This window comes from Gopherus flavomarginatus, chromosome 4, assembly GCF_025201925.1.
Source record: "Gopherus flavomarginatus isolate rGopFla2 chromosome 4, rGopFla2.mat.asm, whole genome shotgun sequence".
Classification (NCBI taxonomy): Eukaryota; Metazoa; Chordata; order Testudines; family Testudinidae; genus Gopherus; species Gopherus flavomarginatus.
The window spans coordinates 8,015,958-8,032,998 of record NC_066620.1 but is presented as its reverse complement, the minus strand read 5'-3'; the positions used below and the strand labels follow the sequence as shown (position 1 = coordinate 8,032,998).

Genomic DNA, 17,041 nt, shown 5'->3' with positions numbered 1-17,041 from the left:
ATGTTATGGTTGCATCTAGAGGCTGCTACTGAGATTGGGACAAACAAAGGAAGTGTTACCCATTTCCACATGGAGAACCAAGGCACAGAGATTAAGGGATTTGCACATAGCAGAGCCAGGCACTGAGAGCAAATTTCCCACAGCCAATTCTACTGCTTTAACCAGAAGGCCATCCTTCCTTTCAAACGAGACTAGTTCCACAATGATTACCAACACAAGTAAAGCTTTCACACCTGGGCTACTGAGATATATGTTCAAGACGCTCCTCATGAGAGGATCTTCCATCATAAGAAAAAGCTTTTCTTGCTTGTTGTTTTATATGTTTCACGAAAATACCAGACAACTCAAGTTCTTCCAAAGTTCCCATCTAGCCAAGATGCAGTTAGAAGGTTCGCACTTTGCGTGAACCAAACCATAGATGTAAGTGGCAAGTGTGAAAGAAACTGGATCCATTCTACCAAACAGATTGGCATTCTGACAAAATTATTGACAGGTGGACATGACTAATACTACAGTTGCTTTAGGTCTTATGTGCTGGTGCATATTTTTTATTCTGATTTTTCAGCTGTGTGTGTGAAATACCTCAGTCTTTTAAAGCCAGATATTTTATTTACACACACATTTTCTGCAAATCATGATCTTTTAGGACCAGATTATTTTAGATATACTAATGCTAATGTTTAAAATCAAATTTACACAAGTTAAGAAGGAAGGTACTGTACATCTGGGGTAAGGCTTGACTTATGAGAAGTTACAAGTATCGGTTACAAGGTTCACCGAATACATACACAGCACATAACCAGCACAGACCCAGACTGGGGTGCGGGAGTTTCTAAAGCATCAGTGAATAAGTGATCTCAGGTATGCCACCCATAGAATGTATTTAGAGTTCAAGTCAACGTTGTTGTAGCGAATAGGTACATGGGTGGGGTTTGTCAGGAGAGGAAGTGGGTTATTTTCCCTGACTAGTAGTTTTGTTTGGTCCTAAAAGATTGTTAGCTGCTGAAAAAGTCTACTTGTCTACCTTCACTTCCCCATCTTAATAAACAGTCAGTCTGCGTTCACACATCACTAAACTCTACTAAAATAAAGAGAGGGAAGCTGGAACCAATGTCCTGGATCACAGCATCCCCTGAAATGTTGGTGGGATTCAGATGCAGCTCCAGATCCCAATTCATGTCAGGCTTTTACCTTTAAAATAGGATATTTATTTCAGCTTAACTCCCAATCTTTGGGAATGCTCAATCTGGACCTGAACTTTGTGGCTCTGGCCAATCTCAAAGTAAAATGAAGAGACATTTAGAGCTATATTCAAACACAAAACATTATGTGGTTGAGACTGATCAAGGCTCCTCTATACAGAGGAAGCAGGCAGTATCGCCAGCTGTCTCAGAATGCAGCCCAGTTGCAGTGTTCCCTTAGCAGCGATGGTACTTGCACCACAGCCAAACAAGGAAGATTATCCTGTTGAGAAAAATCCTAAACCTGTTTAGCAGGGGCCCATACTTTGGGGATTTTGTAATTCAAGTGACTCAAAGGGTAAAGAACTCTCAAACTAGATCTGTCTGAGCAGTGAAGCCGATTGCCCATCTGCAGCTACAATTTCTTGTTAACGATTGTTCAGGCAGGGAAAGAGGGGAGTGAAGACATGAGGATATGAGTAGTTTCTTTAAACTGATAGCAGGAAGTCAGCAAAAGGGGCCGGGAAGATTCAAGGCAGTGGTTCTAGAGAGAGAAAATAATATTGCTTTCCTTATTCATATAGTCCTTTGTTCAATGTTAGGAGAAAGCAAGCCTGTGATTTATTTTTTTTTCCCCCCTCTGCATGACACAGGGCACATGTGGTTACATGCTGTGCCGCTTGCCAGATTCTTTCACTACCACATACCTTCCCTGCAGTTGTATTTTTATGATTCGTATTGCATTTGTTTCTCTGCTGACCCCTTTGAATTCTCTTTCACTTCTCTGTAATGTTAATGTTACTTGTGGGGTTGGAGAGAGGAAGGGGTTGGCCACAGAGATCAGTCGTTATGGAACAAATACAATTCAAAATGGGGGAAATGGTAAGGAGAGAAGATTTGTGCTAGTCTGAGGCATTGCAGACGCCATGATCTCCATTGCCAAACAATGCTGCACTAAAGAGGGACTGGCCAGGGTTCACTCACACCAGGACTCGCTGCCATTGTCAGATTACAGGGCAGCCAAAGGGAGTGAGAAAGATGGTGCCCAGGTGAACATAGCTTCTAGTGGACATGTTTAAACAACAGAGACTGTCAGTCGAGCAGCTAACCGAGGGAGAAAAGGCATGAAATAATTGCAGTGGCTCGTGTGGACAATACAAGCAAATTTGATATCATGCCAGCCCAGAGAGGGCTCCCACAGGAAAAACATTTTAGCAACTTTAACAACAAAAAGAACCAGAAGTGAAAGTTGCTAGGGCACTAGTCTTACGCTTGGGATGCAATACTACAGGCCAGCCTTCCCTCACAGCATGCTAGCAGGTCGGACAGATGCCCCGGGCAAAGACTTGTTTGGGACAATTACAAGAATTAAGAGAAAAGCTCTAACTGAAAACTTTGTATCCAGAGTCACCCTCGAGATCAGAGCTTTTGGTTTGAGTCAGCTCCCCTCTGTGCTGCTGGATAGCCTCCACATCTACCTGAAGCCACTCAGACAACATACAGTAGCCTGCAAGAACAGGGAGGCAGTATGGTCTAAAGGTAGGGCACTATACTGGGAATCAGGAGACCTGGGTTCTAGTTCCGGCCTGCCAGGTGACCACTCTGTCTCCGTTTTTCCATCTGTAAATGGGAATAACAATACTGACCTCTTTGTAAAGCACACTGAGATCTACTGATGAAAAGTGCTATGTAAAAGCTAGGTATTATTAATATCCATTAACTCAGTGAGAGGTATCCTGATTCCACATGCTAGGGCACTCAGGACGGCAGAGGCCTCCTAGGAGCAGTAAGATGGGGGAGCTGTGACCAGCTCCCCCCATTACTTCCCCACTCAAATTACATATGCACTCCCATACAATGCTTGATCAGGCATAAACTCTTCTCCTGCACAGGAATGAGTGGCTTCCCCCTACCACCTCATTTCCACCACTGATGTAACAGTGCAACGTGGCTGCAGCCAATGAGTTACTCTTGCAGTGGTGTCAGACCCAGTGCTGTTACTCAGGTGGGTCTGAAGGAGCCCTCCCCATCTATTAAGCAGAATCTAAGAAGTTCTGCCTATTAGAAGTTCAGTTCTGAGGAGCTCTGCAAAGAAGCTTAATGAGAATCACCGCTTCTCACTCCACCTATGTCAGGTTCCCTCTACCAATGTCTGGTTCACCCCACCCCTGATAGGGGATTCATTTTCCAGTGCCACCACAAAGCAAATCCCAGAGAAACCGTGCAGTGAAGCAATGGGTCAGAAGACGATCTGAGGCCAGGGGAGCATCTGAACAGAGGCTTCTCTTTGCTACTTTCTCCTTTGCTGAAAATACGATGGCTGCTTCCTAATGCAGTCCTGCTGCTGCAATATGTTATAGTTGTCTCATAGCACACAGACACCTCACCTGAAGTAACTCACAGAGAAAGGGCTGGAATTATAGAAAGAGGAATGGTCTGGGTTGCAGTGAAACACTTCCTTTAAGGAGGCTAAATGGCATGTTTCAGCACCCGAGACCCAGAACGGAGCGAACCTTACACAGATTTGTGCCTTTGAAAATCAACCCTTAAGTGACTTGGGTAAGAGCCAAGAACAGAACACACAAGACCCATCTCCCAGTCCACTGCTATAATTATTGAGCAACACTCCCTAGCTCGTAAACTGCAGACTCCTTCCAAGCACCATATACACAGGCTCAGAAAAGCGAATGAAATATTTAAAAGACAACACAAACTGAACCTCACAGCTTAGGATTTGAGATTATTTTGAAATACCAGGTTCATGCAGTTCTTGGTCCTAACGACATTCAGATATACACAAGACATGAAGATATCTCAGGACTGTATGCCCTGGCATATGCGAGTTACATAAAACATGCCCACAGATCTGTAATACAGAACATCTTATTTACATGAATAAGTAATCAGAACGACACTATCTGCCACATCAGCAGTAACTATACTGAATTACATAAGAGAACACAAAATAGAGTGGGAGGGAGAGACATGTACATACACACGCTCCAATGAGATGGTGTTGATCGACATAAAATAATCTGTTCCTTGGATTATTCTAGAGGACAAAACTTTTTGGTGTGGATCTGCTGGATAGATTTCACACAGCGCGTGATGCAGGATGAAGGCGCCCTAGGTAAGCCTGTGCCTCAACCCCCTGCCCTAGCCCCCCGCAAACCCAGACCCCCCTCCTATATCCCAAGCCCCTCATCCCAGGCCCCAGCCCAGAGCCCGCACCCCCAGCTCAGAGATCTGACCCCCTCGCGCATCTCAACCCCCTGCCAAAGCCCAGAGCCCCCTCCCATACCCTGAACCCCTCATTCCCGGCCCCACACCACAGCTCTGAACACCCCTGCACCCCAACCCCCTGCCCCAACCCTGAGCCCCTCCCATACCCCAACCCCCTCAACCCCAGCTCCGCTGGGTCACGGGCATCAACAATTTTCTTCAATTGGGTCACCAGAAAAAAAGTTTGAAAAACACTGATCTAGTCTGATCTCCTGCACATCGCAGGCCACAGAACCCTTATCCACCCACTCCTGTAATAGACCCCTAACCTCTGACTGAGTTACTGAGTTGCAAAGAATACACCAGTGGCCTGTGTCCCACGCTGCAAAGGAAGGTGAAAACTCCCCAGGGTCTCTGCCAATCTGACCTGGGGGAAAATTCCTTTCCAACTCCAAATATGAGAATCAATCAATTAGACCCTGAGCATGTGGATGAGCCCCACCAGACAGACATCTGGGAAAGAATGCTCTGTAATAACTCAGAGCCCTCCCCATGTAGTGTCTCATCCCTGGCCACTGGAGATTTTTGCTAACAGCCATTGTAAGCAATCTCATCAACCTCATCACACTATCCCCCCTGTAAACTTATTAAGCTGAGTCTTGAAACACGTTAGGTTTTTTTACCCCCTGCTCCCATTACTCCCCTTGGAAGGCTGCTCCAGAACTTCACTCTTCTGATGGTTGGAAACCTTCGTCTAAATTTCAAGCCTAAATTTATTGATGACCAGTTTATATCCATTTGTTCTTTTGTCTCCATTAGCCCTTAACCTACGTAACTTCTCTCCCTTCCTGGTGTTTACCCCTCTGATGCATTTGTGGAAAGCAATCGTATCTCCCCTCAGCCTTCATTCTGTTAGGCTAAACAAGCTTTAAATTGCCTCTCGTAAAATAGGTTTTCCATTCCCCTGATCATCCTGGCAGCTCTTCTCTGAACCTGATCCAGTTTGCATTTGTCTTTCTTAAACACGGGAGACCAGAACTGCCCGCAGTATTCCAGATGAAGTCCCACCAGTGCCTTGTATAACAGTACTAACACTTCTATTTCGCCACTGGAAATACTTCATCTGTTACATTCTAGGATTGCATTACCCTTTTCATGGCCACATCATAATGGAGGCTCATAGTCATCTGTGATTGACTAGTACACCAGGTCTTTCTCCTCATCTGTCAGTTCCAACTGATACATCCCCAGTTTACAGCAAACATACTTCTTGTTAATCCCTTGCACTACTAATTTCAGGGTCATCCAAATCTTCTTCTATGATATTCTGGGCTTCCTCCATATTGGCAATATCTCCCCAACTTTGTGTCATCCGCAAATTTTAATAGCACATTCACATTTTTTGTGCCACGGTCATTAATGAAAATGTTAAATAAAACTGGTCCCAAGACTGATCCTTGAGAAACTCCACTAGTAACATCCTTCTAGCCTACCAGTTCACTTTTCAGTACGAACCATTGTAGTCTTCCCTTTAACCAGTTATTTACCCATCTTTCAATTCTCATATTAATACCTATCTTCTCCAATGTAACTAATAATTTCTCATGTAAACTGAAATCCAGGTAGATTATATCTACTGCATTTCCTTTGTGTAGGAAATTGGTTTTCTTTTCAGAGAAAAAGATCAGGTTAGGCTGGCACGATCTACCTTTTGTAAAACCATGTTTTATTTTATCCCAATTAATTACCATTTACCTCTGTATCCTTAACTATGCTCTCTTTCAAAGTTTGTTCTAAGACTTTGCATACAACTGAGATCAAACTATGGGCCTACGGTTCCCAGATCCCTATCCTCACCCCTTTTCTTAAGTACAGGTACTATATTTGCAATTATCAGCCACGGGGTACAAACCCCAAGTTTACAGATTCATTAAAAATCCCTCCTATTGGGCTTGAAATTTCATGTGCCAGTTCCTTTAATATTCTTGGATGGAGATTAGCCAGGCCTCACAATTTGGTCCCATTAAACTGTTTGATTACTCAATGCAGCCATCTGTGTACTATAATATTCTGCAACTAATCTTGCACTTAAGCAATTTTTCCACAGGGGAAAACCAATTAAACACACAGAACACTTAGGTTCAAATTAAAAAGGTCCTTTCATTTGACAACTCCCCATAGCAGAGTTGTACAGCCATGGCCAGCTCCAGGCACCAGCCAACCAAGCACGTGCTTGGGGCAGCACCTTGTAAGGGGCAGCCAATCTTCGGGTGGCGGGGCGGTGCTTGGGGTTTTTTTGGTTCGACGGGGCGGCGCCTGAGGTTTTGTTTGTTTGTTTGTTTGTTTCAGCCAGGCGGCGCTTGGGGATTGTTTGTTTCAGCGGGGCAGGGCAGTGCTTGAGGGGAGTTGTTTCGGCGGCACGGCGCTCAGAGGGGTTGTTAGAGCGAGGTGGCGCGGTGCTCCGGGGGGGTTGTTACAGCGGGGCAGTGCGGCGCTGGAGGGGTTGTTACAGTGCGGCAGGGCGGTGCTGGAGGGGATTGTTACAGCAAGGCGGGGCGCCGCTCGGGGGGGTGTTTTGGCAGGGCAGCGCGGCGGTGTTTCGGCGGGGCAGGGCGGCGCTGGGGAGGGTTGTTACAGTGCGGCAGGGTGGCGCTTGGGAAGGATTGTTACAGCAGGGCGGCGCAGCGCTGGGGGGGTTGTTTTGGCAGAACAGGGTTCGGGGGGGTTACGGCGGGGCTTGGGGGGGTTGTTTCAGTGGAGCGGCGCCTCTTCTTTTCTTTTTTTTTTTTGCTTGAGGCGGCAAAAAAGTTAGAGCTGGCCCTGTGTACAGCACAGTTCAACGTACATTGAGATGTCTGGCTGCAATTACATATTTGGGATTAGGAATCTGATAGAGATCTGATCCAGTACCCCTTGCTCTGTGAGTAGTCCTGCTAATTCAATAGCATTTGTGCCAGTAAGAACTATTCAGAACACTAATCACTACAGGATCGGACCCAAAATGTGCAATCAGTGCTTCATGGCTCTGAGCCAAGCCCCATTGACTCCAGTTGGCACTGAATATCACCCTATGTCAGGTTACTCCTTATTCAGGAGTTCTCAACCTGTAGGGATCACAAACAGGTGTCAGGGCTCCCCCTTCCCATGCCACTAAATGGGAGAGGGGTCCTGGCCAGCTAGAACAGAGGGTTCCCAGTATGGAAAGGAGGGGTCTTCAAGCATGCACATGGTTGAGACCCACTGCCCTTTTTCACTGGGCTGCCACAGCAGCCATTCTTCACCTTCACAATATTGTGGCTTAAAAATTAGTTCTATTTCTAACAGAACTTTACAAGCTACTTTTCAATGGTCCAGCTGACACAATTTAAACACTCAAATATTAATGCAAATTTAAAAGCTGCAGGAAAAGGTAACATCCATTTTATCCAGCAAGGTTATCTTGGCAATTTTATGTTTTATAATTTGCTGGCTTCTCAGCACTGATATAACCCATTCTGGGTCATTTCCGTAGAATATGCATTGTCACAAGACTGAGAGAAGAACATAATGCAAAGCTACAGGGAGCAGCTTTATTATACAAAAAGTATAAAACATATGACACCTTGGCAGCCCCAGACAATGCCATCTAACACACTAATGAGAGAATCCACCAACAGCATGCCAGGAACGAATGTCAATGTAATGTGAACATTCACACTCCTACGGTGTTTCCTTCGGTTACTTGAATAACACGGGGATTTAGCGCATGCGTTTATTTTTTTCTTTTTAGAACAAAAAAAGCAAAAGAAAAACTAGGATACTGGACTAGATGGGCCTTGGGTCTGATCTGGCAATTCCTGCATTCAATAAAATCCCTATGGTCTACCAGGAAAAAGAAAATACAAGGAGACAGAGCAGAGTGTAGTTCATGTGACAGCCTAAATTGCCCCATTTGTAAAATGGTGATACTATTTACCTGCCTCACCAGAGTGATTTGAGGGTACGGTCAGATTTGTGGAACATGCTGAAAAAGTGGTTCGTTTATGAAGCATTCTGTAACAGAAGTCCACCTTAGACCAACCCGAATGACTGGTCAAAAATTTCCCATCAAAACTGTTTTTCAGTGGAAAATGAGGTTTGAGGAAACTTGTTCTGTGGAAAGTTGTTTTTATTGACAGAGGGGTCAAAAACCCAAATGGCTAAAAACACAGCTATTCCAATGTGGATATATGCTCCCGCAGCACCGCAGTTGAGGTCTAGTTTAGTTGCTTCATGTCCCCATTCTCTATTGGCCAGGTTCCCCAGCCAGCCTACATCTCCCATGATACACCTAGGCCAGGGAGGCCTATGATACATTGACTCTGTGATAGGGTGTAAACCCCACACTGGCACTGAAAGGGGAGCTGGTTGGGGTGGGCCAGGCCCAAGTGAAGATAAGTCCCAGCTGGGGGAGGAGCTGAGGGGTTAGCATAAAGGGAGGAAGCCCAGATAAGAAGGCAGCTACAGGAAGAGAGGGGAAGAACTCTGCAGGTGTAACCCACACACCTTCTGTCCCATCTAGTGGCACAGAGACCACTTAGAGAGAGAGATAAAATGCAGTAAGCTATCGAGGTCCCAGGTTCAATCCCACCCACTGATCACTGGGGTCTGTCAGTGTTACACAGGCACTCTCTGGTGCAAGAGAGTGGAGAAAATGCCTCGAGGGATGCAGATGCGCAGTAAGCCCAGGAGAAGGCTGAGGAAGGAAAAAGCCCAGGGAGGTGGCAGTGGGGTGGGAGACTGGACAGACAGCCCTTGTACGCTCATTACAGGTTCCCTCTGCTAGAACCCACAGGAACGGGAGGGCCTGTGTTCCCCTATCTGTTCCACTGGAAGAGGTGGTGAGGAAACACCCTGATGGGGAGAAGGACTATTGACTTTACAGCTTGGGCTCCAGGGAGGTGTTATTCTGCATCAAAGTGGGAGGACAACTCTGCTGAGCCTGGGAAGGGTGAAGAGTCTGGAGAAGAGTAAACCAGGGGTGAGGAGTTACGTTGATGTGACTTTAGTTTATTAGACCCTTTGTCTTCCCCAGACAGGGTGGAACTAAATATGACCTGGCTGGAAGGAGGAGTCATGAGAAGCAGCAGACCACAGCAAGGATAGAGCAGCTGTCAGCAGGGGTTGCTGGAAAAGGAGAACCTGGTATGCTACCCCCAGCCACAAGGGGTGCACCAGTGGTGAGTCCACTCTGACAGCCTCCCTCCACCAGTTTTTTAAATTTTGCACAAAACACATTAATGGAAAATTTAGACAAAAATTTTCAAGGGGGGTGAGGGGGTGTAGGGGACATTTTCTAGCTCGCTGTACCTCCAATGGTACAGACATGTGTCTAAAGCAACTTTGTAAGCATTTGAATCACTTAATGGGTCAAATTCTGCTCTCATTTACGCTCGTGTAAATCCAGAGTAACTCCAGTGATTGATATGGCTGAGAGCAGAATTTGGTCCATCGTATTTTCTTTAGAACAAAGTTACCTTCTTCCATAGCCCCTGTTGATATAGGATTTACTGTAATTTGTACTGAGTGAGGTCACTTGTGCAAAGAAGAATTTGGCAGATTTGGAGGGCTGACATTTTAAAGTGATAGAGGGATTTAGACACATCTGCCACTGGAATTAATGGAAAATGCTTCTAAATCCCCTAGATGGCTTTGAAAATCTCAGAGAACTTTTAGAGTAAGAGAAAAGTTCCTGAAGGCTCTTTGAACAAAGACCAAGCTTTAGCTACAAAGACAGAGCCTAGACGAGAATAGGAGGAAATAAGCCAGGCTCTCTCAGAACGAGAACGAAAACTAACTGCTTTGACTACATTTTCCAAAGGGCCTTCTTCACTGGGTGAGAGAGAATACTTGAGATGCAAGATCAAAGCAGGCTCCTCTGTCTCAGCTGAACTTAAGGAAGGACTGTCCCTTCCAAACTGCCAAAGGCAGCAGTCGACCTTGGATCTGCCAGAGATGGAAATGCTGCAATTCCAAGGGGGAAAAACCCTTGCAATCTTAGCTGTAACTCGTATTCTCACTCAGCCTTATTTCCTTCCTGGGTCTTATTACATCTTCAGGCATTCATTCAAAAGCTCCGTGTAATGAACTGTTTTTAGTTTCAAACAGTCAGTGCTATTACTAACATCTCATTTAAACCTTCTGGGCTGTAGCAGCGTTAACATGAAAATCCAGCCCAGTTTATACTGGGACATCAGAAGGGGGCAGTATGGCAAGAATATAGGGAGGTCACTCTTGTTGACTTTCCTGCCAAAAGGAGGGGTGGGAGGAGATGCTGGGATGAGGCCTACAAACACTAGATCCACACAAGGAAAGAAACTTTCCTGCCCAGCAGGAGCTGCCCTCCCCGGGTCACTGTCCCCGTTGTACGGCTGCATTACCCCATGTAAAACTCTAGGCACACCTACAGCACTGGCACTACGCAAGTGGGCCAAGTTGCTCCCTCTGCCAGATCTCTGCTTGGTGGGGAAGGGAAATGGACGAGGGGGAAAGCCACTTCCGTGGCATCATTTACCTCCTGTTTTTCTAATCTTACAGGCTTGGTGGGATGCTCCTTAAAGCATAATCCCCCTTCTGGTCCCATAGGAAATCTGGGCGGGGGGGGGGGGGCGGAGGAACCACGATGCTGACCCCATCAGCGTGAACTTACTCTGTTTCCCTTCTGCAGAATGCCCCCAGCCCCTGGAAGTAGACTTCCAGCTCCAGCAGCCAGAACTGTAGCCCCAAGCAGCATAGAACAGAACCTCTGTCCATCCCTGTACCTCTGCAAGCCTTGGGGATCTCCAAATACCACAGTGCCTTTGGGTGGGTCATCAGCCACGGGATTGAATCCTGGACTCTCTGGACCTAAAAGCAGGAGCCTGTACAGCCTGAGCTAAAAGACCCAGATCTATGAGCCCAAACGCTGTAGCAGATTCAGAAACCTCCTTGTGGTCCTGCCGTGAGAGGGGGACAGAGCAAACCTGGGCTACACCTGAGCATGGGGACCAAATTTTCTGATACCTCTGAACACCTTGCTGGCAGAAGGGTACAATGGAAATTCCACCAGCCCTGTCCCCTAGCTGGGAGCTACGTGCACAGAGAACAAACACTATGGCACTATGTTTGTAAAGCACGTTTTAGATGCCTGGATGGAAGATGCATGAAAAATATTTACTAACAGTCACACATCAGTGTTGGAAAGCAATTACGTTAAAAGTTACATAGGAAATCAGCATCTAAAATGTAACGTAGCTGTAGAGGAGAGGATATATTTCAGCTAAAGCAATGTATATCCTACCTAAGGTCTTGATCAAGATGGAACTTCTATCCATGCTCAGTGTACATAGAAAATATTTCCTATAATCATTGTTTTTACTAATAACCGGAAAAAAAATGAAAGAAGTAGACAGCACCTAAATAACATTGGCAATTGTTCCTTAAGTTACCTGGTTTTGTAAATATCATCTAATTAGTTTTGATTCATTTTATTATTGAGGGTTTTTAACTTCTACAGTAGGACATTGTACTAGTGATTTTAATTTCCTGTTTCCCTTCCCCAAATTCTAGGTTTCCATCTCATCTAGCTCCTTTATATTGATGCTTGAACTCTTTACCTCAAGCAACAATATTGTTGAAGGATAAGGAACCATGTTACCAATTGGATTTCTTAGAGAAGTCTCCCTGCAAGAACATCCTGTCCTTTAGAGCGTAATCACATGAAGTAAATGGCTTTCTTGGTTCCCATTCATCTGCACTTGGATGACGAGCTGCTGGCTAAAGCTCTACCCAGGCGAGACTGAGGTGATGTTGCTAGGGAGACAAAACACTTCAAAGGATTTGCCTCTTTTATAAAATCCACCACAATTTGGGAGCATCTTTCCCAGGATATTTCACTAGGTCTTCAGCCTTGGGGTCCTTTAGGCCTCCTCATTATTATCAGGCATGCAAGTAGTTCTGGCAGCAAAAATACACTTGTTTCCACCTGCAACTAGCCACAATATGGCACCTTATCTTACCAGATACACCAGCCTATGGGGATCCATGCACTCGGGCTTCCAGGCCTAGTTGTTGTGACTCATATCTAGAAAGTCACATACCCTGGAAGAGTCTCCAGATGGTTCAAAACACCAATAACAACCTGGACTGCCTTTGGATAAAACTTTAATTAGAGTCATGCTCTCGAAGAAACAGAATCAACTACATTCACTAAGCCAAATGATAGCCTTAAGTTATTATTTATTCACGTATCAACCAACTAGGGATATAGGCCTTGCCCTCAGGAATTTATAATCCAATTAAAATGATTTAAAAACAAAAACAACTTGCAGACAAGGGTCCCGATGCTGCACAGGGGATCACTGTGGGCGGGCCCTTCCATCTGCAGAGAGTCTCGTTGAGTTCAGTTGATTCTCTACTACTTTTGTCAGAGGTAAGTTCCCTTCTGGGATCTACCATACTTCAAAGGCCAGCCACGACTGATCAGAAGAGGAAATTTGCAACCTTTTACTTCAGATTATTAGAATCACAGGATGTTCATCATACACAAAAAAGGACAAGGGCAGTGTGGAAATGCAGTGCAAAGGAAAAAGGAACAAAAGATTTAAAATAGAGCCTAAAAAGCAGAACTACAGTAGAAACTTCCTACTCTAAACACGAAATAAGAATTCTATTTACAAAATGGTGTAACCCAGGGAACAGTTTCTAAGGCCGATCCAGGGCAGGGATTGCGTCTTTGGCCATTTCTGTACTGAGTATGAGGAGGTGGTGTTGCACCTGAAAAGCTACAGTAATGCAATCCCCCAGCATTTTACTGTCATTAATTATTTGTGTTGCGATAGCATCTAGGAGTCCTTGTCATGGACCAGTACTCTGTTGTGCGAGAGACTCGACAAACACAGAACAAAAGGATGATCATACATGCACTGCACTGATATAAGACCAAACTCTTGGGAGATGCATACTAAATTCTTGAGGCCTTCTTACGTTCTCCTTTGCCTTCTATAATATCTAACAATGGCGGGTCAAGCAGACATAGGCGTACTGATATGAGGACTTTACGTATACTGAAAACTCATGCATCAATCTTCTGTAAACAAACATTTTTAACTGCTTTAATGTTCCTTCCCTATTACTTTCCATCTCCACTAGTGCTCTGGAGGTGGGAGAGCGGCCCATAAAGAACTGAACAAAGTCATGTTCTCCATCATTTATTTACAGTATTTATTCCTCCTTACACAGACAGCCAGTGCTCACTCACCGGTCTGGAGAGATAAACTAACGTTGGCATATACTTGTACAAAATCGCCTCACAGCCACATTAAAAGCAATCACCATAATGGAATCACGGCAGTCTAAATTACATTAGAGTGCTGAAATTGTACTGTGTGGCACAAACACAGACAGCTTATAATGAGAGGTGCTGGAGTGACAGGTCAAATAAATATAAAAGAAGAAATGGCCTGAAGGGTCTGTTGCACCCATACCATGATGCAAAGTAAGATTAAAAGATCCAGAACATACCCAATGGCAGACACAGTGCTGTATACCTATTACAGGGTAGAAAATTTGGTAGTATATATACATATCTACTGTACCCCAGCTCCTGGCATTACATGCAGGTGTCCTCTGTGTTGTTAACCTCAAGCATTCAAAAAAATCATGAGTCAGATCCACTAAAAATCAGGAGATTTGGGTTTTTAAATATAATAAATTGGAGGTCTTTGTATTTGCCTTCTGGTTTTTGATCATTTAACAGTCACATTTTTCAGCTTTTCTTTGCAACCTGAGGGCTCGAAGTATATATACCTCTACCCTAATATAACACAACCTAATATAACATGAATTCAGATATAACATGGTAAAGCAGCGCTCCGGGGCAGGGTAAGGCTTCGCACTCCAGCGGATCAAAGCAAGTTTGATATAATGCAGTTTCACCTATAACGTGGTAAGATTTTTTGGCACCCAAGGACAGCTTTATATCAGGGTAGAGGTGTATATATAAAATAAATTAAAGCTACAATTCTCACAATCACATAACTCCTGGAGCTGGGCTTTAAGAAACCCCCCCCCCACACACACAAACATTGTGAGTGTCACAACAAAATCACGAGATTTGGCCACACTGTATCCTAAAAGCTTCTAGGAGCATTTGCACAGGGTTTACTTTCTTTTTTCAATGAACTCTAACTTCAGTTTTATATCTTGACACTTTATGGAGACAATTAATTCCCACTATGGGACAGTCACTAATCCTTTCGCTCTCTACTAATCGTGATCTCATAGATTTTCTTCTTTCTCCGCCTCCCTTTTATGGTCGTTGACCTTTTCCCAGCATTAAAGGATTTTGTTCACATATTAACTCTGCCATTTCAGAATTCATAGCCTCTAGCTAAATATTCATAACCCAGAGCTACCTGCAACAGATCCACTTTTGAAAATATGACAAACAGCATATACGAAAGGCTAGAACTGAACTGAATACCAGTCGCAAACTCAGATAAGACACAACCCATGTTTTGTTGAAAATGCCTTATTCAGTGCAGGAGATCTTTAAAAGCAAAGACAATGAAACTCTGGTGTTTCCTTAAACATAAAATAAATAATAGTTGATAACTTGGGAATCGGCTCAGGGATCCAGCACAAATACAAAATAGTACAATGCCGGAGACAAATTACATCTAGGATTTCTAGTGTATATTTTTTTGGCAAACTATGTAAATAGATACATGCTGTTTTTGAAAGCCCGCTAGTGGAAATTCCACACTACCCAGAAGCCATAACAGGAAGGTTGATGTGTTTGGAAAATCGATGAAGTGTGAACAAGAGGATAGAGCTGGAGACAAGACAATGAAAACTGCAAAGGAAAGGAATTCTGCAGGGAAAGGGAAAAGATAGCAGCAAAAATGACCCCCAAAGGCAGAGTTATAGAAAAAGAAAACAGCAAAGACTTGGAACCCTATCTGCAGTGGTTGGCAAACTGAAGGACTGTTTCCCCTGTTACATCACTAGCAACCAACAGTGTTCCCAGTAGTAAGAGATCTCCAAGCTTATGGGTTTCTAAAGACCTTAGAAATGCCTAATCCAAAGCTCAGCAAAGTCAATGGAAGTACTTCCACTGTCTTCAATCATGGCCCAACAGGGAAAATCAAACGTTGAGCTCATTGGGATGTTCATGAGCTACTTTGACCCAAATCATAGATTCTGTTCAGTGTTTCCAATTTTGGCATCGAAATCAGAAAGAAGCTCAAGCGCTTTCATATTCCATGGGGCATGAATTACAGCTGGTGTAAACCAGCATTACTCCATTGAAATCAATTAAGTGTACAACAGCCTGTTAATCAATGGAGCTATGCTGACTCACGCTAACTGGAGATTTGGCTCATTAGTTGCAAATTATGAGTGTGGAATGTTTATCAGTGAAGCTCCCAGAAACAGAAGTGTGTGTAGATTGCTAAGCAAAATTAGTCCAAAAACCATTATCTAGAAAAAAAAGACTAGACTTACCAGTCTGCCCAAGGAAAATTCTTTGGCGCCGGTAGGGAAAAATCACCATGCAACCTGGTGTAGATAGGATACAGTGAAACCAAAAACTTTTGCTAAAAATCCTTTAGCAATGGAGACCCAAGAAATGCTCTTATGATATGTGAGACCTAAATGATTCAATAAGGCCCCTGGATTCTAGGACACGCTGGAAATTGTGTCACCTTCATTTAAATTTTAAAGTTCGTGTTTTACTGAATTCATTATTGAAATGAATAGTACATCCAGTACAGAACCTCTGCCCCATGTCATTTATTCTGGTGATAAATTCCATTTATTTCACACTGTCCTCATGTTTTCAGCTGCCCATGTGTTGCAGAGTTTTGAACTGACAGTGCATGACTCGCAATTCATTGATTCTAAATACAACCAGAATCTGAACCAGGGCTTTGTCACATCCTTAAAAACTAGTGTGAACATTACATTGTACTAGCCTAGACCATGAGAGTTATGTTAGAGTATTTACTACTCCTATTCCCAACCCAACATCCTATCAGCTTTCCTCTGGCCAAGGAGGGCTTGATAAAGAGCCAACAAAGTGCTTTAAGAAATTGGCCAAAGAGTTCATCAGAGAAAAGTGCAAGGTGCTGATACCTGTATTCCAGTAGCACCCAGAGATCGCATTCTGCTAGGTGCTGTTCAGCCAAAGAGAGACTGGAAGCTCTCTGTGGCAGGGACTAACTGCACAAAGCACCGGGAGAGGAAAAAGACACCTTATCAGCTAGACCACAGCCCATGATCAACCTCAAAAGTCTCCTTTCTACTGGGCTCTCCTCATCCAGCCCCCTCTCCCCTCAGGAGAAGGGAAGTCAAGCTTGTGGTCTACACAGGGAGATCACTTTACATTAGCATGATGTGCTGCTAAAGGTCAGTCAACCTTCTTTTAAATCACTGACCATCCATTTAGCAGCCCCAAAAAAGTATCCTCAGGAAGGGGATGCTTGTGACAGACACACCATCAAAGATGTAAGTGGCCCGATTCTCCATTCTGGGTCACCTGTTCTGTCGCAGTTCAACTGAAATCAGTGGAACTGCACCAGCATAACATCAGTGTCACTGAGTGAAGAATCAGGCCCAGGAAACCACTGAAGGACCTGTCC

The 17,041-nt window shown here is 44.3% G+C and overlaps 1 protein-coding gene across 4 annotated transcripts in view; it reads right to left on the bottom strand.

Moving 5' to 3' along the window:
- SHLD1 (shieldin complex subunit 1) overlaps positions 1-17,041 on the bottom strand; it is a 72,975-nt gene that overhangs the window by 33,971 nt on the left and 21,963 nt on the right. Inside the window, exon 1 of one of the 4 annotated variants that reach the window (XM_050952240.1) lies at positions 15,906-15,955. The exons of the other annotated variants lie outside the window; for them this stretch is intronic. Coding sequence (XP_050808197.1) covers positions 15,906-15,954 — 49 coding nt within the window. The 5' untranslated portion in view covers position 15,955. Of the gene's footprint in view, positions 1-15,905; positions 15,956-17,041 lie in introns of those variants that run through there. 4 annotated transcript variants of the gene reach the window in all.